This window comes from Gracilinanus agilis, chromosome 1, assembly GCF_016433145.1.
Source record: "Gracilinanus agilis isolate LMUSP501 chromosome 1, AgileGrace, whole genome shotgun sequence".
In the NCBI taxonomy this organism is placed as follows: Eukaryota; Metazoa; Chordata; class Mammalia; order Didelphimorphia; family Didelphidae; genus Gracilinanus; species Gracilinanus agilis.
In genome coordinates, this window is record NC_058130.1 from 229,259,661 (window position 1) to 229,284,509 (window position 24,849).

The following is a 24,849-nucleotide window of genomic DNA, read 5'->3' on the forward strand; positions in this document are numbered from 1 at the left end:
GTTATGTGACCCATGGCCACTCATTTAACTTGTGTCTGCTTATGTTTCCTCAACAGTAAAACAGGGATAAATAACAACACCTTCCTCACAAGGTTGTGAGAATTAAATGAGATGAGATCTGTAAAGGGCTTAACATAATGCCTGGTATATAGTAGGCATTTAATAAATGCTTGTTCCCTTCTCTGTCCTCTTGTATGAGGAACCATTGAGGGGACTGAACATATGTAGTCTGGAAAAGAGATAATTCAGGAGACATGACAGTTGTATTCAAATATGAGAAGGCCTATTAAGTGGAGAAAGGATTAGACTTGATCTATTCCATCTAAGAGGAGAGAATGAGGAGCAATGCAAGGTAGTTGCAAAGATCAATTTAAGGGTGACACCAAGAAAAACTTCCTGACAATCTGAGCTGTCCAAAAGTAGAATGGTCTTCAAGTGCAGGCTGGACAGTCACTTGTTAGGTATGTTATGATAAAGATTCTTTTGGCCATTGAGGTCATCCAACTAAAACATATTCTAGTGCTTAAATTACATAATTTGGTATATGACTGTCACAAGAGTGATTATGGAATGAGCATGAGACTCTGGCCCTCCTGAACCACTCCAGAAGCTATTAATTCTTCTACTGTCCTAAGTAATACCCAAATTTTATTATTGAAAGTACCCTGTACATTTCTCTTTCAGCTTTTTTTTTCTCAATTTTAGCCATCAAAACCATTTTGTCTGAGAGAAATTATTGGGAAGCCTATTACTTTTCTCTGTTTTAAAACATTCTACTATATAATAATTATTTGTTCTTGGACAATTTGGTAGAATTCATTTTGTGAATCTGCCTGGTTCTGGAGCCTTTCTGCAGGGTAGCCTTTTTAACAGCTTGTTAAATTTATTCTTATTCTAATAATTCATTATAAATTGTTATATTTAGGAATCTACTTCCTCTATGTTGGTTTTTAATATTTTGTTTTTAAAAAGTCTCCCATTCCTTTAAAGTTTTTAAATTCTGAAATTTACAAACATAACCAAATTAAGCCTACTTCTGATTTATTTTTTCCTCTTTCTTTATAATTTTGGTAATCCGCATTCTCTATTCTGTTTATGACTAGACTGCTAAGTATTCAAGAATTTTGTTTTTCTTTTTTAAAAGTTTGGTTTTCAGGGCAGCTGGGTAGCTCAGTGGCTTGAGAGCCAGGCCTGGGTTCAAATCTGGCCTCAGACACTTCCCAGCTGTGTGACCCTGGGCAAGTCACTTGACCCCCATTGCCCACCCTTACCACTCTTCCACCTATGAGCCAATACACAGAAGTTAAGGGTTTAAAAAAAATTAAAGTTTGGTTTTGTTTAGCTTTTAAATATTTGTAAATTTTCAACTTGAGAAATTGCTGTTCTTATTTTTATCTTCTTTTGCTCAAGTACTGTTTTGTTTTTCTTCTAAATTTAAGTATAGTCAACTAACAAGGTTTCTTTCTTAGCAATACAGTATTTGTTACTGATTGGTCTCTTAGTATAGCTTTGAATCTTATAAATTTTAATATGCAATATCTATGCTGCCATTATTACTGATATTGTTTGGTTTTTTGCCATTTCCTTTTTCACCAAGGTACCAATTTAGTTATTACTACATGGACCTACATATTTTATTCAAAGTATCATTCATTTCTAGCTTTATTTTTACTCTTTTAATTAAATTTACCCATTCTTCTATGTGACAGGATATGTAATAAAATTCCAAAAAGAATGTATAATCATTTTTTATCTCACTGTATTCTCTCGCTATATATGTTAGGTCTAGGTTGTTTAGTCTTTAGCAACTCCAATTTTTAAAATTTTTTGTTGGATACACCTAAATAGTGTGATAAAAATTAGTAACATAATGTTGGGAAAATTTATCTATTTATTCTTATAATATCGTAAGCTTTTTATTTCATTGTCTAATTGGTCCAAATACATTTAAGATTGATATTCTCTCATTTGGAATGAAACCTTTTAGCATCATATGATGTTCTCGTTCATCCTCTTAATGCTTTCTGATTCGCTTTAACTTTGTCCATTAGCACGAATGCCACTCATATTTTTCATAAATTAGCAAAGGTATTAAATGTTAAGTCAACCTTTCAAAATAGAGCTATGTAAGTCAATAAAAAAAGTATGTTTACTATAAATATCACTGTCATGGTGTGTTTTACAATTTTCCTCCAGAGACCTTTTTTCTTTGAGATTTCAGGATATTTACAATTTCATCATGACAATCATTTAAATTTATTTTTACTCTACCATTCTTTATTCAAATATTATTCAATTAAAAGAAATATAGTCTTTCCTATTCATATTAACATTTACCACAAATTAAACAAAACAACTCTAAGCAAAATATCTGGGCCAAATACCTATTTAAGTATTTATTTTAAGTAATAAATATATATTATTTATTTAAGTAATAAGTATATATTATTTTTCTTTTTTTTTTAACCCCTTATCTTGTGTCTTAGTATCAATTCTAAGACAGAAGGGTGGCAAGGGGAAGGCAAATGGGGTTAAGTGATTTGCCCAAAGTCCCATAGCTGGGAACTATGTGAGGACATATTTGAATATAGGTCCTTCTGACTCCAGGCCTGACACTCTATCCTCTGTGCCTGCCACTTATGTAAGTTTTTTCAACTCTAGGATCTCTCTTCAAAATTTAGGAGCTTTGCTTTGTAATAATTGTATCTTTCCCCTCTTCCTCACTTTTCTCTATTTCTTATCTCCAAAATTATCTAAAATATTCACTGAATTAGTCAAAAATTACTCTGAAGGTTCTTGAATTTAATTTCCAACTAGATTTTCCTTATTTAAAAAGTGAGATCTATTTTAAATAATGTCTTTTTCTGCCTTAAAACCCACCTGATTTTCAAGGGGTTGAAGATAATATCTTTTCATGAATTCTTCAAAGTTTATGAGATTGACACATATTTATCTCTTGCCTTCAAATGATACTTGGTTATATACAAATACTTGGTTTTGCTGGATAGATAATTCTGAATTCATGACTCATATTTCTAAAACTGTGTGTATATACATACATATATATTCATGCATGGATGAATGTATGTGTATGTATGTCATGTTCTTGTTTCTCTAAATAATCTGTATTCTCCTAGTAAAATCTGTTGATTCAGAATAATGTCCTTTGGAATGCCAAATCTGTCTTCTTCTTGAAGGAGTCTTTCCTCATTATGGAATATTCATTCATGCTTACCAAGAACATTATCAAGAAGATTTAAATTTAAAATTCTCTGCTCTCAAGCCCCTATTTGCATTATATCTCTTGGGTTTTTTTAACTGAGCATTTTTATTGAATAAATTCCTAAATTATATTATTACTCAGATTTTTTCTGAATTATTCAGGATTTCAGTAATCCTACAGTTGTTGTATCTTGACCTAGTCTCTACCAAAAAAAAAAAAAAAAGGAAAAACAGCTCAGAAAAACATGGAGCCAAAATTAGCCAAAATGCAGAGCTAGGAAAATTATTGATAAAATGAAAAAAATACTATGAAACATCTGAAAAAGCTAAAAAAGCAAATCAAGCGGGAAAAATAACGTAAAATAGTCTTAGATATCTTAAAATGGATAAATGACATCTTAACACTGGAAAGAAAATCATGATCAGAAATAAAAGAATTTGATAGCAAGCCACTAATGCTAGAATTAATGGATTTCTTATGAAAAAAAATAATGAAAATGTATTAAGAATCAGATAAATGTCTAAAATGACAAAAGAAATAAACAGTAATTGTTACATCGAAAAAAAAATCAAATTATACTCAAAAAGTGGGAAAAAGAAACTCAGAAAATAACTCAAATGTTAGGAAATTTATAATTCATATTGAAACAAATAACAGATCTGAAGTGGAATGGAAATACAAAGATTATTATGAACCTGACTTCCTTTCACCTTCTCTTTCTACCACTTTGACTGGAAACCACATGCTATTTAAATTCTATTATATTAGCAGGATGTATTGTCATAATAAATTGGACAAGTCCATAAAGGGAAATATTTTTGACCCAGGAGTGAATACTTAAAAAAAACTATAGGGAGTATGAATTGAAATTATAGTGAATCTTAAATTATTTTTACTAGTGGAAAAAAAAGTATAAACAAAAATTCTTTTTTATTTTAATTTCAAATGCTTTACATGATTTTTTTTGCATCTGTAGATTTGCTTTTTTAACTAAGCTTCATTTTGGCTTATATTAAAAGTAATTTTTTTTCTGATGTCACAAGAACTCAAAGTGAGGAGGCACTGCCAGGGACTAGGATGTGCAGGGTGGTGGAGAAACTTGAATGAATGGGAATTAAATATTCCTCACTAAATTCTTCACATTGCTGATAATTCAATGTTGATTCCAAGAGGAAGTTGAGAGAAGCAAAGGAAACTTTTGCAATTAGGTGATAAAATTGATATCAAATGCAAGTGTTGGCAAAAACTGAATTGTCCTAAAATTTCTCTAACTTTAATAGCTTTTCCCAATTAAGCCATCATCCTCAATTCAAAGACAGTAAGCAGTAATTTTCCCTATTCTATGCCAACATTAACTGATATAACATTATACTGGTGTTAGAATGGTACAGCTGCTAATTCTCAGTATAGTACTTGGTATATGTATTGATGACCAATGTAAATTTTAAAATGCAAAATAATTATCCAACTAATGCTTCAATGTTTCACCTAAATATCACGTTTATTTCAGAGCTAAAGACAAACTAAATTTCTAACCACTCTGCTGATAACCCAATGACATTCTACAAAAGGTAAGTTGACCAAGTTTCAACTATTTTATCTAGGCTCTGCCTATCATTTCTCCAAACAATATTACAACATGATTTTTCTTAATTACCTTCTGAGAACAGTTTGGTTGGTACTGAATGACTTCTTCCTGGGGTTGGTCATGAGCTAAATCGTCATTCATAATCTACAAGACACCAAGATCGCAGAATGAAAACTGCCACATCTTGTCATGAGTTTTCCAACCAACCCCTTCAATCAAAAGCTTTTCCACCCCCTTCTCTATACCCTCTTCACAATTCCAAATTTTCACCACAGTTCTTTATGACCCGACCAAAGAATAGTGATTAATGAAATGATATTAACCTGGAGGAAGGTGATTCTAGCCATTGCCTTCTTTGTGCAACACTTGTATCCATGACTTCGATGAAGGCATACATGGCATGTTTATCAAATTTGCTGATGGCATGATGCTGAAACTTATAGGAAATACATTGGATAAGAGAATCAGGATCCCAAAAGATCTTAAAAGGCTTAGAATGGTGGGCCAAATCCAGTAAGAAAAAGTTGAAAAGGGAAAAAGTAAAGTCCTACCCTTTGGTTAAAAAAAAAATCAACTTTGTAAGTTTAAGATGGGGAAGACATAGCTGGACAATAATTATGAAAAAGATTCTGGGGTGTTAGTAGACTGAAACAAAAACTCAATATCAATTCACACTGCCACATGGCAGTCCCCAAATCTAAATGATTGATTCTATAAACTAATCATTTTTTAAAGTAAATTTGTTATACTCATAAGAATTCATTGTGAAGTAGATATACACATTTATAGAACAAGCAAACAAATGACTTTGAAAATCAGAATAGAATATTCTGTAAAAAATCAGTTTCCTACCCTCCCCAAACCTTCCTTCTACTTAAAACTACAATGCAAATACATGATCCTATAAAATCAGAAGATATCAAAAAGGAAATAAAGTTTCAGCCAGCACCAAATAAACCCTGACGTTCACAACAATAGAATAATGATTTCCATATCTTTGGTCCCAAATATCACTTTTACCAGGCCCAAAGACTTCGGAAGGAAAAGGAGCAGGAGAGAAAGTTTTACCTTATACCTGCTCCTTTTCTCTCCTTCTCTATGACCATTATCTTGTGGCTGGCTCTTGGACCGGATGTCTAGTCTGGGAGAAGCAAAGGGGAAAAGGTTTGGGAATAAAAGGTGAACAAATTTATGTATGAACAAATCCTTATCCTCTTACCCTCCTTCTTCAATCTCCCTGTACCATTCCACTGGGGCTCCTTGGTCTATTAAAACACAGAAATTGAGAACTTCTAGCCTAACATTAAAGTATACATTCAAGAAGTTGAAATATCCCCAAAATTCTTGATGACAAAGGATAAAGATTATAAAGAATATTTATTAAATTAAAATATAAAGGGTTACAATAAGGACTTGAACGATATGTAAAGTGGCAATTGATAATTCAAGTGAGTGGCTGAACCAATTCATGAAATTCCAAATGAAAAGTCCAAAATGGCAGAAATTTTTCTTTTGTTTTTCAGATTAGAACCAAAATTCCAAAGGTTAAAAAAATGCACTAAGAAATTATTACAATTATAAACCTATATTTATTTATTTCTTACCCTTCAAATCCAGAAATCTACTTTCCCTAAAAAAATAATAATAATAATAAATGGGGAAGGAGAGTAAAGAAAATTAGCCATAAAAACTTTAGGTTGTAATTTATCTCTAGGAATTATTTTCACTTGGATTATTTCCATTCTAGAATATATCTCCTTGAGACCAAGGAACATGTCTATTTGATTCAGTCAATCAATGGTTACTGAATAAGTATTTATCAAGTGCCTACTATATGATAGGCACTGTGCTATGTACTAGGGATTCAAAGAAAAGCAAAAAGCAAAAAAACAGGGTCATATATGTGCGGGAGCTTAAAGATTAGTAATACTAAGTTTCTGGATGCTGCCTAATAAAATTATCTTCTTTAAACAGCTAGGTTTGCAAACAGAAGACATGAGTTCAAATCCTAGCTCTGCCACAAACTTTAAAATTTATAAAGTTAACATTCTTAGCCTATAGATAAAAGTGGGTATTGGTGGCATTGAATATAATGTCAATATAATTTAGGGGGCCTGGTATAACATACTAAATCAGCTTTAAATGCAGTTTTACTTTGCTCTTTTTCCATCTTAGACTACAAATATAATTCTAAGTCCCTTCCCCCTTACTCATACATACATAGAAAAAAAGATTCAAATATGATTTTACCTTGTCCAGGGGGATTTGTTGCCATGCTCCTAGTTGCTGTTTAATTTTCTTCAATAGCAATTAAGGCAGTTAGGTTTAGAATGTCCTGTAAACAAATATATAGTAAGTCATATTTCAGCAACTGTAAGTATCAGATCTGCTTTCCATTGTCTTCATTTAGATGACCACTAATTGCTTGATCTCTTGCAACAATAGCAGTTCTGTGGACTGGTGTTTTTGGTTTTGTTTTACTTTTTAGGTACACCTGAGATCCTGTCCAACAAAACTTTTATTCATTCACCCAAACTTTTCACTGACTACAAAGAATGTAAAGACAATTAAAACTTACTTGGGTTTTTTTGAGGATATTCAACAAGCTCAAGTTTAATGCACATCTGTGCTGGGTGATATAGTCTTCTGGTCAATGAGGGAGGGACCAGCAAAGCAAACGTCCACCCATTCACACGTTGCCCCAAAACTGAAGCCTTTGAATAGCTGCAGTCTGATCAGGAAAACAGTCAGTCAGTTAAGCAGCTATAAGTATTTTATCCCTTGCCATTTACTTAAATACTTCGATTTGAACATCTAGTAGTAAGAATTGTACTATTTTACTCTAAATCACCAATTACTCTTTAAGCAGTTGTTATCACTTAAAACAAGGCATTTATTTATATCCTTTATCATGAACATCTCTTAGTAAGTGTACTATTTAATACTCCAAAACTACAAGCAGCTATAAGTCTCTCATCAGGTGGCATTTGCTTATTACATCCTTCGTTCGCCTTGAACATCTGCCATTGTTCTATTTTATATTCTAAACCTTAGCACCACCACACTGTCAGCCAACAAACATTTATTAAGCAGTGGGCGGAAAAAAGGGTTAACTGTCCATAGTCCATAGACCTCCCTGGGTCCACATATCCATCCTCGAAACATTCTTTTATATAGCCAATAACGTTTATGCAAAGTGAGCACAAATTAAATTCAATAAGCACTAACCATGCTCTAAAGACATGCCAGACATTATACTGGGTAAACAGGTCATAAAGAAAAAAACAAACAAAAAAAGAGTGCCTGCCCTCAAGGAGCTTCCACTCGAGGAGGGCATTCTTCTCTCCTCCCCTTTGGACAGCGACAAGGCCCGTCACTGCGGCACGCCTCCAAGTCCCTTTCTTGGGGCTTTTTTCCCTCCTCCTCACACGGGCCAGACTCGGGGCACAGACAGGACCCAAGGAACGTGTTCTGCACCATTGATAAGGAAACAAATAATAAACAGTGGCGTTTTCCGCTTTTAATTCCTTCTCTGACCCCCAACTCTATTATTCACACATCCCTCTCCTTCCTTGAAGAGCGGTTTTTTTTAAGAATTTGTGATAAATGATATCACTCCAAGCAGGGGAGAACCGGGACAATTTCCTACTTACAAAGAGGTGCACGGCGGAGCCCCGGAATGCCTGCTCCTTGGGGAGCCAGATTTTGGAGGGTCTTATTGCTCTGCACCTGCCGGGACAAGTCCCGATCCCTCCACTCAACCCAGTTCAGCGTTTCCAGTCCCTCACCCCGCCAACAGCCCGGCTCTTCCGGCTCCGAACGGAAACCGTTGCAACAAATGGACAAGAGATATCCTGTCCCCCGCCCCTTCCCTCTCGGACGACCGCGCGCCGCGCGTAGGCGAGCGAGGTCACGTAGGGACGTTCCCACGCATGCACATACGTACGCAAGCACGCGATACTTTGAATGTGGTTTTCACAACCTCACTTATTTAATTTGAGAGTAGTTAGTATTGCTAGTATTTTTTGGTAATTATAGGCGTGTGAAATATGCTGAGAATCCTAGAGCAAAATCCATGATAGCCCAGGATGGGATGCGCCAAAAAAAAAGGAGGTGGGTTTGGAAGAGGGGAGCTGCGGCTGGCTCTGTTGGCCTCAACTCCGTGTAACTAGCATATTTACCTGTGAGAAGTAGCAGCTAGGTGGCGCAGTAGGTCGAGCAGAGAGCTGAGTCTGGAATCGGGAATAATAATAACTGCTAACACATAGCGTCGTATATAAAACATTTATTATTATATTAATTTAATTATAGACGTAGTTTATGCATATACTAATAATAAAATTATAACAAATATAGTAACATTTACTATGTTAAATATAATACTGTGTGTCAGGCTCTTTTCTAAGCACTTTACAATTATTCTCTTATTTGACCCTCACAGCTCTTAGAGATAAGTGCTATGATTATCTCCATTTTACACTTGAGGAAAGTGAGGTAAACAGGTGAAGCGACTTGCTAGGGTCAAACAGCTAGTAAAGGGCATGAGGTTGAATTTAAACTCAGGGCTTCTAGACTCCAGACCCAAACCTAAATTAAAATAATGCCTTAAACACTTAGTAGCAGTGGGCGAGTTGCTTAACCTCGATATTTGTTTCTCCATCTCCAAAATGGGGATCGTTTTTAAGGATAAGAGGAGATAATATGTATAAACTGCTTTGTAAACTTTAAAGGGCTCTATAAATAATAGTTATCAGGATAGCAATGGTGGCAGATCTTATTAGCCCTTGAGGGATTTCTCTGTGTTTGCCCTATTGCCATTTCAGTTGTGACTGCTTAGTCTGCCAGGGACTGCAAATAATTGCTTGAATAGGGGACAGTGTCCCAAAATCAATCTGTGATGGCACACCATCCTTACCTCCTCTTAGAATCTTTGTTGGCTTCAGAATTCATTCCAAAATCAATATGAAGAATGAAATATTTTTGGTTTTAATAGTATTGTTAACATTGTATAAATCTGGTTCTGTTCATTCCTCAAAATTGTACATTTTTATAATATTGATGTTATAGTATAAGTTGTCCTGGTTCTGCTCAATTCACTGCATCAGTTCACTTAGTACATGTCTTTTTAAAATCACTTATTTCCTGCAAAAGCAAAACATATGATAACACTTACCATATATATATGTATATATATATATGGTTATGTGATTTGGGATTTAGGCCTTTAAAAAATCGCTCTATGAAAAAATTAATAATATGGAAATAGGTATCAAGTGACAACATTTGCACAAACCAATGGAACTGCTTGTCAATTTCTGGGAGGGGGGAGGGAAGAGGAGAGGGAAAGAAAATGAATCATGTAAACACGAAAAAATATCCTTTTAAAAAGAAATAAATAAAATTTAAAAATAAAATAAAATCACTTATTTCCTTGGTTTTTATAGCATAATAGTGTTATGGGGGTGCAATGGTGACCCCCTGGGTTCGGGAAGGATAACTGTCTCAAGAATGAGAGGACTCCGAAACCTAGCTTAAAAGTAAAAAAGAAAAATATATTAGTAAAATAATTAATGGCCAGCAAGATAGCATGAATGGAACAACTATAGGAGTTGCCCCCCCAAGACACAGCACAGCAGCCTGAGCAGAGCAACTATAGGAGCTCCTCCCCGAATGCCTCAGTTCAGGGGTTTTTATATTCTTTACAATAGTGTTATGTCATAGTGTAGACTTAGCTCTGGAGTCGTGGGCACTCAGGTATTTGGTGGGGTGAGGGGTCTTCCTGAGACTCTTAGGGTGTAGGATATCAAGGTATGGCCTGGAGATGTAACTCTTTGTCTATCTCAACCTAAAGGATGATCCAAGGATAATAGTCTTTGACTTGTGAATCACATGGACAGGAAGAGGGAAGTGAATTTCCCTGTTCACAGCCTGCCTGAGTTAAGGGGTACAGTGTCCATGCCACCTCTGCCTAATGCCCATGACAATAGTATCTCATCCTTTTCATATAACACAACCACAGCTTACTCAGCTATTCCTCAATTAAGGGGTATCCCCTTAATTTCTGGCTTTGAAAGCTGTAAGAACTCAACAGAATGACCATTCATGCTAAAGACCAAGAATGAAACATGCTCTTTATTACAGAGAAGTGATGGTTTTAGATTATATAATAACTATACATGCTTAGCATAAATTTTTTTATAATAGAGTAGTGTAAGATTAAAAATTAATATCTAGTACTCAAAGTATTATAATTTTATAAGATTTATTAACAATATCTTGAAGTAGAGGAAAGTGATAGCCTAAATAAAGAGAAGCTCCCCAGATCAAACACAGAAGAGAGAGAGCGGTGGAGTTACACAAACTTATCTTCAAAAGGTAAGGATGCAAGTGGGAAGGAAGGGAAAGAAATTCTGGGAAATGAAGTCTAGAGGTACAAAATTCTATTTACACATTGGGAAAGAGAAAAGATTATTTAAAAAAAATTTTTTTAATAGATGAGGGGTGCTACAGATGTGAAATGCATGTACTTTCAAATGTTATTGTATTACTGGCTTTACTTAAATGTTTTATTTCATTACAAGAAACTTCTAAAGTGGGAATCATTCGTAAATGTTCATAATGGAAAAACAAAACACATCAGTAAAACTTTTAAAAGATGTTTTTGGACACAACTAATATGGGAATTTGCTTTACTTGACTATGCATATTTGTTACAAAGATTTTTGGTTTTTTTTGAAGGGAGGGAGGAAGTGCAAATAATAATAGCTATAATAGCTAGCATGTATATAGCACTTTAAAGTTTGCAGAGCACTCTCCAAAAATTATCTCATTTTATTCCTACAAAACTCTGGGAGAGAGGTGCTATTATTATTCCCACTTTACAATAAGGAGATTGACTTTAAATGACTTTCCCAGGGTTATATAGCTAGGGTTAAGTGAATATTAATGTGTGATTAAAAAAAATTAACCTCAAACACCATCCTAGCCACTTGGAAACTTTTCTTAATTACTTTCTCCCATTCTGGTTAGTAGTAACTCCCCCCTGCTCATTACCTCATATTTGTTTTTTTAATATATGTTAATATATTATATATATAGGTATATATATATATATATATATATATAGTCTTTGTGTATGTGAACATGTCTTCTGGTATTGGAAATTCCTTGAGGCCAAAAACTGTTTAATTTCTGTCTTTGTATCCATCCCCAGGGCCTTGTCCAATGCTGGCTTTTAATCAATAATCATTTATTTAAGTTCTTGCTACATGCTAGGCACTGAGGTAAGCACTGAGAATACAAAAACATATTGCAAAATCCAAACTTTAAAAGGATTTACATTTTTTTCCTGGATTATACATATCTTGTTATGCATAACGTATTTCCATAATGGTCAGTGTTGTAAGAGACTACTCACATAAAACCAAAACCCCAAAATAAAATGATAAATGAACCAATGTGGAAAATAGTATGCTTTGTTCTGTATTGGACTCCAGCAGTTCTTTCTCTGCAGGTGGATAGCATTTTTTGTATTAAGTCCTTCAGAGTTGTTCTGGATCATTGTATTGATGAGTGTAGCTAAATCTTTCACGGTCGATCATATACAATCTTGCTATTACTGTGTACAATGTTCTCCCAGTTCTGCTTATTTCACTCTGCATCCATTCATGTAGATCTTTCCAGCTTTTTCTGAAATCATCCTGCTCATTGTTTCTTATAGCACAATAGTAGGGAATTTACATCTTAAAAGTAAATTTATTTGTTTTTATGTGAATTTATAATGTCTCTCCCATTACTTGCCCCAACTGAACCTAAAAGAAAAACAAAAACCTCATCATAAACATATATAGATCATCAAAACAAATTCCCACAAATTCCCAAAGTGTATTTTTCTCTGCATTTTCTGGGTTTCATTTTTAGTTTTGTGGACTGAGTTTTATCATTTTTTCAAAAAAAAAATTTCCCCCTTCAATATTATCATTGTACAAATTTGTCTGGTTTCTCCATTCTTTGCTGTGCAACAGCTCATAAAAATCTTCTTAGTTTCTTCTGAAACTCCATTTCAGCATTTCTTATAGCACCATAATATTTTATTATATCCATATGCCATCTATAATTTATTGAGCTGTTCCCCAAAAGGATGACAGAGGATTTACATTCTAAGTGAAGGGGAAGGAAGACAATAAGAACATTAAGCAGTGATCCCTCAGGGATACCTGCACAGCCCTTACCTCTTAAGGTCATCATACTCCAGCTCCAACTGCTAAAGCTATATCTCCTGAGCATCTACCTTAATATTTACCTTTAGCCAATTGACACAATATGCTTAAAGCAAAGAAAGGTATTTACTGAGATATCGTAGTAAGAACAAGAACAACAAAATCTCACCGTAGTAAATCTTGGGAATGTTTTTTCACTATGATACAATGTCGGCGGTCAAAGTGGGCACACAAAGCGCATGCTGATACACGCATGATAAAATTAACTAATTCCTCCCTCACTGCAGAGCCGCCACGGTTTTTTCCCTCCTTATGCTGCGCCCCCTAGAGGCAGCATCTCTGCAGGGCCAGTGACTGGGCTCACGTGACCAGGCTCACGTGACCTGTATCCCTCCACAGCTCCATTCCTCATAGCAAGTGCTGGCTCTCTTCTCTGTTGTCAGCAGTAACATTCCTCAGAGCCACCTCCTCTGGTTTCCTAATATGGAAATAGATTCAGAGTGATGACGGATGTATAACCCAATGAAATTAATTGCTTGTCAACTATGGGAGTGGGGAGGGAGACAACAAGAATCAGGTAACCATGAAAAATTTAAATAAAAAAATTTTTTTTTAAGAATTAACCTTGCTTTTTTAAAGAGCCAAAAGAACCAGTCAATACCTAGCTATACTCATTAAATTTTTCCAAAGAACTTTATACTTCACAAAACTATAAATATTTGATACCTTAACACCTTGTCTCTCTTTCCGGCCTCTTTCTTTCTTCAAGCTTGGGAGAAAATCAGTTGACATGAGGTGACTCAGTCACTTCCCCTTCCATTACACATAAATTGTTTAACCATTCCCCAAGAGGATGACAGAAGAATTACACTCTTAAGTTGAGAGGATGGGAGACAACAAGATGTATGAAAAGTAGACACAGGGTAACTAGGCAAGTGGATGGAACAGTGGATTGCCTGCTGGACCAGAGAGACAGTAATACCTGAGGTGAAATATGGTTTTAGATACATACTAGTTATGTGACCCTAAGCAAATCACTTAGCCTTTGCTTCAGTTTCCTCAACTGTAAAATGAAAATAATAATGGAATCCAACTCTAAGAGTTATTGTAAGGATAGAGTGATAATATTTGTAAAGTATTTCATAAAGCAATATATAAATCTTTACTATTGCTATTATTAATTGTTTTATGTGGGAAGTTGGGAATGGAAGGGAAGGAGAGAACCAGGAAAGACCTCCTGTAGAAGGCAATATTGAGCACTGATATCTAGTAGATGCTTAATAAAAACTTGTGAGTCACAGTTCTCATGAGAATTACTCAAGAAGATTATATAGTTATACCAGAAACTATTATAGCCCTACTGGAGAACTGATTAGGAAGTACCAGGAACTGTCCTGGCTTTTGGTTGGGGGAGGAGGGATTATTTAAGAGATCTCTATAAAAATCCATTAAAGTTATAAAAAATAATATTTTATTTTCCCCCAATTATATGTAAAATTTTTAACATTCATTTTTTTAAATTTTGAGTTCCAAATTCTCTCCCCTCTCTCCCTCCCAACTTCCCTCACTGAGACAGTAAGCAATCTGATATACTAAAGCATAGAGCATCTACAGATTACACTTAAAAGAAAATTTCAATATAATTTGGAGAAACATTACATAGTATTGGCTAAACATAAGACAATTCTCACATATTTGGGAAGAATTCCAATGAAAAGAAAATCTGATAAAAATATTTAAGCAGTTCAGCTGGTTTCCCTTTAGACAAGAGCTATTAAAAAGGCTGCCAGGGTTCACTCTAGGTCTTCTGACCATGTTTATATTCACAGAACTGAGAATAGAAAAGGGAACCTGGTAGGAAGGGTAGAAGAGTGATAATCCTCAGAAGATATTCAGGTAGGACCAGCTAAGATCCCAGAAAATGTTTAATATTATTGGCTCAAGAAAAAAATAGCTTGGATCAAAGTAAATTTTCTTCTCTGCTCATGAAAATTAGGTAGTCCAGGAAAGGACTTGCAGAGATAGGTATAAATTGTAGATAGATAGGGATTTAGCAAGTGCAGAGGCCAGTTCTTTTCTCACATGACTTCTTGACCTGATTGCATTTGGCAATATTTAACTTCTATCTGGTAATGGCACTGAATGAATTTAGAGTGACCAGGTTTTAGATGCAAGTGCAATAAATGAGGAGAGAAAAATTGTCCTAACTGTTCAATGGGTGATCAGGGATATTTAAATTGGGGGATTGGCTGAGGAAAGTGGAAAACAGAGGCTGGGCAGTGGACAACAGGACAACAAAGTGAATTTCCCATTAAAATGGAAATGAATGGGTTATTCTGTAAATAAAATGGAATATAAAGGAAGAAAGGGGACATAAGAGAATGGGGATTCAGCAGGGAGAACATGAGACATCAATTAACAGGTATTTATTAAGCCCCTATTACAATGCTGGGCATGGTGGGGGGGAGGTTAAAAAAACACTCAATGGAGGACAGCTGAACTTTGGACTGCAGTGGACAACCTTGGCTTCTTCATTGTATGATCAACCTCTAAAGTCCCCTATAGCAGCTGCTTCATCTGATTTTAAGGATGTTAACGTGTAAAACGTATTGACTATATTTTTAAAAATCAAGAAAGATAAAATAAGAAAATTATACTTCAATTTGTACTCAGTTCATCAGTTCTCTTTTTTTATTCTTCATGAGCCCATTGGAATTATCTTGGAATCATTACATTAATAGAATAATAGAGTTTTTCAAAGTTGATCATCATAACAACATTATTGCTACTGTATAAAATGATCTCCTAGTTCTCACTTCACTTTGCATCACAGTTTGCATATAGTTCTTGCCTTGGTTTTCTGAAACTACTCACCTTGGCTTTTCTTATAGCAAAAGAGTAATCTGTCACAATCATATGCCATTTAAATCAGGTTGAAGGTGACAGGTTTCAAACCTGTCTGGGAGTTAGGGTGGTGTCTACCTGAAGCATGTGAAAACTTCTCCTAGTGAATTGGGAAGATAAGAATAATTTGTTCCAACATCCTTAAAATCAGATGAAGCAGCTGCTATAGGGGACTTTAGAGGTTGATCATACAATGAAGAAGCCAAGGTTGTCCACTGCATCCCAGGCCATCGCCAGTTGTCCTGTCTTGCTCTTGGTCTTTGATGACTCTGGAAAAGAGAATTAAGTTGATGACTTTGTGCAATCCTGTCTCATTTAAAGCCATTTTACCCTGTGATGTTAGTGGTCCTCTTAAAAAATGAAGGACAAATAACTCCATCATAATCATAAGCCACAAGTCATTCAGATATTCCTTAATTGATGTGCATCTCCTCAATTTTCAATTCTTTGCCACCACAAAAAGAACTGCTTTAAGTATTTTGTACATATAGATCCTTTTCCTTTGATCTCTATAGGTTACAGACCTTTAAGCCCTTTTGGCATGATTCCAAATTGTTCTCTAGAATGTTTGGTCCAATTCTGCCAGTTCATTAGTGAACTTATTATTGAATCTATTTTCCTCTTAACTCCTCCAGCACTTGTCATTTCTGATAGGTTCAAGGTGGTAACTCAGAATTGTTTTAATTTTCATTTCTCCATTCAATAATGATTTAGACTTAGAGTGTGTTTTCATGTGACTATGGATAGTTTGGTTTATTCTTCTGAAAACTGCCTGTTTATATCCTTTGACTATCAATTAGCAAATAGCTCTTATTTTTAGAAATTTGACTCAGTTCTCTAATCAGTTCATTTTTGAGAAACCCTAACTCCTCATGATTACCCCCCTGGAACCTTGAAAAGAGAAGCGGTAACTATTCTCCAGGGACCCAAGCTGCCAGTGAAAATTAGGGTTGGAGATAATAGCACTGGAGCCTATGCTCCATTAGAAAATACTTTCTTATATCTATTCTAAATACATCAGATGACCTTCTTCAATTTTGTCCACCATTTGGGGGATTAATTTAATTTTGGGACCTCACTTTTGTTATAGAATAATAGGAGAATATGAAGGAGCTAATCAAATGAGGCTTGTACTTGAGGGCACTGGGTGGTGTCAGCTGGGTCTCTGGGCAGGGAAGGCGATCTCTTAATACAGAGCAACTTAGGTCAGCCAGAAATTGTGAGAGCCTGGCTGAAGATTTATTCAGCCTCCTGTTGTTATTCTAAGCTCCCTTGAGGGGAGGAGTAAAGAGCCCCTCCCTTCTGGAGAACAAATCCCAGCATACAGGAAGAAGAAGCTAATCCACTTCCTGCCCAAGATGGATGTCTGATTTAGCCCTCAAGAAATAAAGGAAAGTTGTTCTTCCCTCTTCAGTCTTAACCCTAGTCAATGGTACAATGATTCACCAGAAGCTCTTTGTATAAAAGCCAAAGAGGTTTATTATTGCCAAGGGTAAGCTGAGGGAAAAAGGCTTTGAGGTGGTTTAAAGACATTAAATTACCAAATAAATATGAACCAATGTTATTGCTGAACTTTTCTAATATTTCCTCAGTACTTTTACTTATCCTCAAATAACTTCTCTTGTTTTAACTCAGCTGAGTTGGTTGATGAATTTTCTGTACTTTCAATTAATATAGTTTCTTCTCTTCTTTCTCATCAGAAGCATTTGGTTTTTGATTCTGGACTTTTGTACATTGAAGTATTCCATCTTTGAGTCTACTTTACCCAGTCAAGTTTTTGGCTATGGAATTCTATTTCTTTAACCTCTTTGAAATCTATTTTTCCAATAACTGGTCACACTCCCTATAATGAAATCTGAGCAGGATTTGGTCAGGAGATGGGTCTGAGGCCTAGCTCTAACACTTATAATACATGAAACTCATCTAGGTCCCCATGATATAGAGATAAAAGTACTTGCACTCTGACTTCATAGGGTTGTGGTGGAGGAAACATTTTCTAAATTATTATTATTTTTAAAACCCTTACCTTTTGCTTAGAATTAATACTATTTATTGGTTCCACAGCAGAAGAGTAATGTTGGAAGCAAATTTCTCTCTCTCCAATGTTGTCCTTTTTTTAACGTCATCTCCCAGTCACTGAGTAAATTCAGGTATAGAAGATTCTCAGAAGAGGAAGTTAAAGAACCAAGGAACCAACGAGACAGGAACCTGATTCCACAAGCACTGCTTCCCTGGGTGGCCCAGGCAAATTAAGAAAATTTGATTGACTCCTGAGATGTGACGTGTGAGAGTTAGTGGGTGGAGAAAAGAGTTTATAAACTGAGACCAGCAGGAAGTTTAGGTCTTTGTCCTGCACATGGAGAAGCAGAGGGGACCCTTGCTGGGTTGCAGCTGTAGGCTCATTATGGCAGCCAATAGATTAGAAAGCTAAGTATCTCTCTAGCTCTCTCCTACCTTTCCCTCTCTTTACTACTCCTACTCCTACTTTGATTTAATAAAGTTGCTAAGCTACAAACAGCCTCATAATTTTAAATATTACAGTGGTAAGGGCTAGGCAATGAGGGTTAAGTGACTTACCAAAGGTCACACACCTAGGAAGTATCTGTGGTCAGATCTGAACCTAGGACCTTCCATCTGACTCTCAATCCACTGAGCTATGCTGCTGCCCCCTCTAAAATTATTTTTTAATCAAAGATATTTTATTTTCCCAGTTACATGTAATAATACATTTCAACATACATTTTCCAAAATAATAAGATCCAAACCTTCTCCTTCCCTCCCTTCTCTTCCCCTAACTGGTAGATGGTAGGCAATTTGATTTGTGGCCATACCTGTCTTATCGTGAAAAACACACTTCCATAACTGATCATTGTTTTAAAAGCATACTCATACAAAACTAAAACCCCCAAATAAAACCATAAATACACTGATGTGAAAGATAGTATGCTTTGGTCCGCATCCATCTGACTCAACAGATCTTTCTCTGGACCTGGATAGCATTCCCAGGTCATAAGTTTCAGAATTGTCCCAGATCATTGCATTTCTGAGAGTAACCAAGTTTTCACAGTTGATCATTATACAATATTGGTATTACAGTGTACACTGTTCTCATGGTTCTGCTTATTTTGCTCTGTATAAGTTCATGCAGATCTTTCCAGCTTTTTTAAAAATTGTATCGCTTATCATTTCTTATAGCACAGTAGTATTCCATCACCAACAATTTCCAAAATTTGTTCAGCCATCCATCAATTGATGGATATTCCCTCAATTTCCAATTCTTTGCCACAACAAAAAGAGCTGCTATAAATATTCTTGTACAAGTAGGTCCTTCCTCCTTTTTTATTATTTCTTTGGGACATAGTCCCAGTAGTGGTATTACATAGTTTTGTAGTCCTTTGGGCATAGTTCCAAATTGCCCTCCAGAATGGTTGGATCAGTTGATAACTCCACCAAAATTGCATTAGTGTCCCAATTTTGTCACATTCCCCTCCAACATTTATCACTTTCCTTTACAGTCATATTGCCCAATCTGATATGTGTGAGGTGGTACTTCAGCATCTTTTTGATTTGCATTTCTCTAAAAAAAGAGTGATTTAGAACATTTTTTCGTATGATTTTTGATAGTTTTGATTGCTTCATCTGAAAACTGCTTGTTCATTCTGATGAATAATAAGGTTAGGAAATTCTTCCCAAGGCCCCTCTAGTTTAACACTCAGTTTTTCCTGACTGGTCAGAATCAAGTTTGAAATAGCAGATTCCTGGCAGAAATGTAGAATACATTACTAAAGGGGCCAGGCTCAGTAATAATTTGTGCTTGTAATTGCAGAATTACTGTCAATGATCTCTGAAAAATCATGGGGAATAGCAAAGACACCACAAGCCAAGAGATAAACAAATGTCCCACTTTCCAAAAAGGGAAAAGAGGAATGCTTTATGAGCCCTTAGGAAGTAAAACAATGATCATCAAAATTAGGTCATGCCAGATTAACCTCATTTCCTTCTTTGACAGAATTACTAAATCAATGGAATGGTACAGACATGGACATTTGATAAAGTCTTTTGTATAGTAGTTAGGAAAAAGAGATATGGGTTGAACAGTATTACACTTTTGTGGATTTGAAACTAACTGAATAATTGAACCTCAAGAGGAGAATCATGTGATTGCAGATTTCAAATCGGAACTTCAGAAGTCATCAAAGTCCAATCTCCTCATTTTATAAATAAAGATGCTCAGAGATAATATGCCATATATGGCCAATCTCACATCAATAAAAAGTGTCAGGGGAAGAGAGGTAGCACAGAAGCTAGAGTGATAGTTCTGGAGTCAGATCCCTGGTTTCAAATCTGGCCTCAGACATCCTAGCTATGTGACTCTGGACCAGTCACTTAACTCCAATTGCATAGCCCTTATTGTTCTTCTGCTTTAGAAATTATATTTAGTAACAGAAAGTAAGGATTGAAATAATAATAATATGCAGCAGAGGTAAGCTTTGAACCTAGGATCTCTGACTCTAAATCCAGTTATCTTTTCATATACATATTGAGGAATGGATGGGTGTTAGATTTGAAGGATAACACAAGTGGAATGACCCAGGGAGGTGTCTTTGGCCCTGTACTCATCAGCAATTTTTATTAATGATTTGAGTAAACTCTAAAATGACATCCTTTTCAATTCAGAGATAATTGGAAAGGATAGTTGATACATTATATGTCAAAGTTAGGATCTCTAAAGATTCAACAGGGTTGAACAATGTCCTGACTCAAATTAGATGAAGTTTAATAGGGATAAATGTAAAAGTGTTATGCTTGGGTTCCAAGTGGCAATTGTACAAGTACGGGATAAGGAATGCAGTAGACAGAAACAAATCTCCCTAAAATAAATGAGTGTTTCAGCAGACTACAAGCTTCATATAAATCAATAGGGTGACATGATAGTTGGCAAAGCTAGATAATACACTACGTTAATAGAGTCAGAGTGTCCAGAAACCATTGTGTTCTTGTGGTTGGAGCAATAATCTAAGAATGTATCCCATGTAGGTTATTAGTTTTTTCCTGAAAAAGTATTAAGAGAGGATATTCTAGGGAAATGACAGAGAGTCTATGGGTAGTTGGGTTCTGTTTTAATTTAATAATCCAAGGAAAAGACAAAAAAAGAAAGGACAGGGAACTGTATTGTGGAAGACAAGGGGAGGAAGGAAAGGAAAATTGCATAATACTGGTACAGAATATGGAAAGTACATAATCATGGAGAAAGGAGTGGGGAATGGATATCTCATAAATCTCACTGTCATTGGAATTACATAAAAGAAGACTGAGTTTAATTATAGAGAGATAGGCAGATACACACACAAAGGGAACAGTGGTTAATTGACAAGGAAGGGGAAGAGAGGGTTTAAGGGTAGGGAAGGATAATTGAGGGAATAGAAATATACGAAACAAAACTTGAAGGGAAAAAGAAGATGGTGAAGGGAGATTAAAAGGAAAGGAAGAAAGAATAGCCTTGGATCAGGGGTGGGATAAGGGAAATAGAAGAGCTTCAACAGGGATGAAACAGGCTGTTTCCCTAATAATATCCCAAGGGTCAGGTAAATTCCCTCTATTCTATCACCTTCTTGTTTTGTCGAAGGGGGAATAGAAGCAAAAATAGAAAAAAGTACAAGAAAACAAGATGGAGGGAAATAAACAATCAAAACTGAATGTGAATGCATGAACTCATAAAATGGAAGAGAGCAACAAACTGGATTAGAAAGTAAGTCCAACAATATGTTGTTTACAAGAAATATGCTTGAAACACAAAGATTCACAAGGAGTTAAAACGTAGGATTAAGCAAAATCTATTATGCTTTGGCTTAACTAAAAAAAAGAAAAAACAATAGAGGGGACTGCTGTGATTTCAAATAAGACAAAAGTAAATGTAGACATGATAAAGCAGGGATACTGCATTATACTATAGATAATGAATGCTTAGTATGTAGAGTGATTAGCATGATGTCTAAATAATTAAAGGAAATGTTAATTGAACTAGAAAGAGTAATAGCTTTAGTAAAGCTGTGATAAAATATTTTTTCTTTTTTATCTAATTTTTAAATATTTTCCCATGTTTAAATGATTCATTTTCTTTCCCTCCCGTCTTCCCTACCCCCTCCCATAGCTGACAAGCAATTCCACAGGGTTGTACAAATGTTGTGTGATAGGATCCTAATGTTTCCCTTTCAGATCCAGATAAATCTAAGAGAAAAAAAAAAGTTAAGAACTTTAATATAACTTTAGAAAAAACTAGAGATGGTAGTTCTCTAGCAATTACAAAATAAGAATAAAAAGGGATTTACATATTTTTCAGCTTTACATAGCACCTTTACAAAAATTGACCATATATCTGGATACAAAGACCACACCAAAAGTAGAGAAAATAAAAAATACTAAACACATAATTTAGTGGTTATTTTGCGATAAAAATCATATTGACCAAAAGATCATTAAAGAAAGAATTGAAAAACAATTAGAGATGTCTAATGTCTAAAGAACTAGTGGGTCAATGAAAAAATTACCAAAACAATGGAAAGTTTCATTAAAGAAAATTATAATAATGAGATAAAACACCCAAACTTGTGGGATAAGCTAACAGTTCCAAGGGAGGGAAAATTACATCTCTAAATACTTTCTTTAATAAAAAAAAGAACAAATCAAAGAATTGGGCATCCAATAAAAAATTGATTAACAAATTTTAAAATCTCCAAATAAGCAACAAAATAGAAATTTTGAAAATTAAAGATATTAATTAAATTGTAAGCAAAAGATTATCACATTAATAAATAAAATTAGTGGCAGATTTTAAAAAACTAATGAAATAGATTGTCAGCTAATCTGATTTTTAAAAGAAAGAAGAAAACTAAATTGTTCATATCAAAATGAAATAGAACTCACAACTAAAAAGGACGTTTCCCAATTTTATGCTAACAAAACTAGTAATTTAAAAGAAATAATTGAATAGTCACAAAAATGTTTGATATTGAGATTAACAAAAATCTATTTAAATAACTCAATTTTTAAAAATTGAACAAATAATTTACTTCTTAAACAAATAGAGGGGAAGGGAAAAATCATGGCATAATGAGTAGAATGTTAGATTAAGGTCAGAAAAAAACTAGGTTTGAATACTGGTTCAGACTCTGATTAACTAGGTACTATTAAATGACCCTGTGCAAATCATTTATTTTTTTTAACTTTCTTTTTTTAAAAAAATATTTATTAATATTTATTTTTAGAAAAGTTAACATGGTTACATAATTCATGCTCTTACTTTCCCCTTCACCCCTCCCTAGCCCCCCCCCCCATTGCTGATGATTTCTACTGGTTTTAACATGTGTCATTGATCAAGACCTATTTCCAAATTGTTGATAATTGTATTGGTGTGGTAGTTTCGAGTCTACATCCCCAATTATGTCCACATCAACCCATGTGTTCAAGCAGTTGTTTTTCTTCTGTGTTTCCACTCCTGCAGTTCTTTCTCTGAATGTGGGTAGCATTCTTTTCCATAAGTCCCTCAGAATTGTCCTGGGTCATTGCATTGCTGTTAGTACAGAAGTCCATTACATTCTATTTTACCACAGTGTATTGGTCTCTGTGTACAATGTTCTTCTGGCTCTGCTCCTTTCGCTTTGCATCAATTCCTGGAGGTCTTTCCANATGCGCATTTCCACTAGTTTTGTCATGTGTCCTTGATCAAGACCAATTTCCAAATTGTTGGTAGTTGCATTGGTGTGGTAGTTTCGAGTCTACACCCTCAATCATGTCCACCCCGACCCATGCGTTCATGCAGTTGTTTTTCCTATATGTTTCCTCTCCTGCAGTCCCTCCTCTGAATGTGGGTAGCATCTTTACCATAAATCTCTCAGAATTGTCCTGGGTCATTGCATTGCTGCTGGTTCAGAGGTCCATTACATTCGATTTTACCACAGAAAGCACCTACTTTTTAGGATTGTTCTGAGGATCAAATCTAATATGTAAAGTATTATACAATTGTTCATTGTTTCTGTTCATTTTTTAAGAACAAGAAATGAACAAAACATTAAGAAGGTTGTTCTACATGCCCTTCTAAATCTGTAGTTGATTACCTTTAACGTGTATCTCCAGTGTTTAGCAAAGCCCGTGGCATATAGTAGATACATAATAAATACTTATCAATTAACTAATTGACTTTATTCTCCCTCTTTGTGTGTCTTTTTGTCTCTGTCTCTTCGTCTCTGTCTGTCCTTCTATCTCTGTCTTTTTGTCTCTGTCTCTGTCTCTCTGTCTCTCTGTCTCTTTCTATCTGTTTCTCTCTGTCTGTCTCTGTCTCTGTCTTTGTCTGTGTCTGTCTGTCTTTCTATCTCTCTCTGTCTCTTTCTATATTTGTGTCTGTCTGTCTGTGTTTCTCTCTCTGTCTCTGTCTGTCTCTTGGTCTTTCTGTCTCTCTCTCTGCTTCTTTGTCTCTATCTCTGTCTGTCACCATTTGTCTGTCTGTCTGCCTCTGTCTCTCTGTCTAATCCGTCTGTCTGTCTCTGTCTCCATCTCTGTCTCTCTCTCACCAGCAGGTGGCATCTATGTTTGTCAGCCCTTAGCCTAGGGACCAAAACATTCCACTCCTATCTGCAAGGACTTGTTTTACTTTTGTAAAAAGGGTGTCATATACTCTCAACCCATTTGATGTAACTAATAATTTAACATAGCTTGAGCCTATATATATAAAGAGATGTGAGCAAGAAAACCATTCAAACTTCACCTGTGCTTGGAGGAAATAAAGCCTTGTGACTATACTAGATAAAGCAACAAAACTGGGGAGCTCAAGAAACTTCTCCTGGAAGGAGTATCAAACCTCCCTCCCCACGATCATGATCATTGAGACAGAAAAAAGCGACAAATAATCTGTCCATCCA

The 24,849-nt window shown here is 35.2% G+C and overlaps 1 protein-coding gene across 4 annotated transcripts in view; it reads right to left on the reverse strand.

The window, feature by feature from the left end:
- LOC123231227 (INTS3 and NABP interacting protein) overlaps nt 1-8,603 on the reverse strand; it is a 49,037-nt gene extending 40,434 nt beyond the window's left edge. The window contains exons 1-3 of one of the 4 annotated variants that reach the window (XM_044657477.1): nt 8,465-8,603; nt 7,390-7,542; nt 7,062-7,146 (exon numbers count right to left, since the gene is read on the reverse strand). In XM_044657477.1, coding sequence (XP_044513412.1) covers nt 7,062-7,086 — 25 coding nt within the window. In that variant the 5' untranslated portion in view covers nt 7,087-7,146; nt 7,390-7,542; nt 8,465-8,603. Of the gene's footprint in view, nt 1-4,880; nt 4,956-5,879; nt 5,953-7,061; nt 7,147-7,389; nt 7,543-8,464 lie in introns of those variants that run through there. The other 3 variants (XM_044657480.1, XM_044657479.1, XM_044657481.1) reach the window with 3 other exon arrangements.
- Between the last annotated feature and the right edge of the window lie 16,246 nt (nt 8,604-24,849).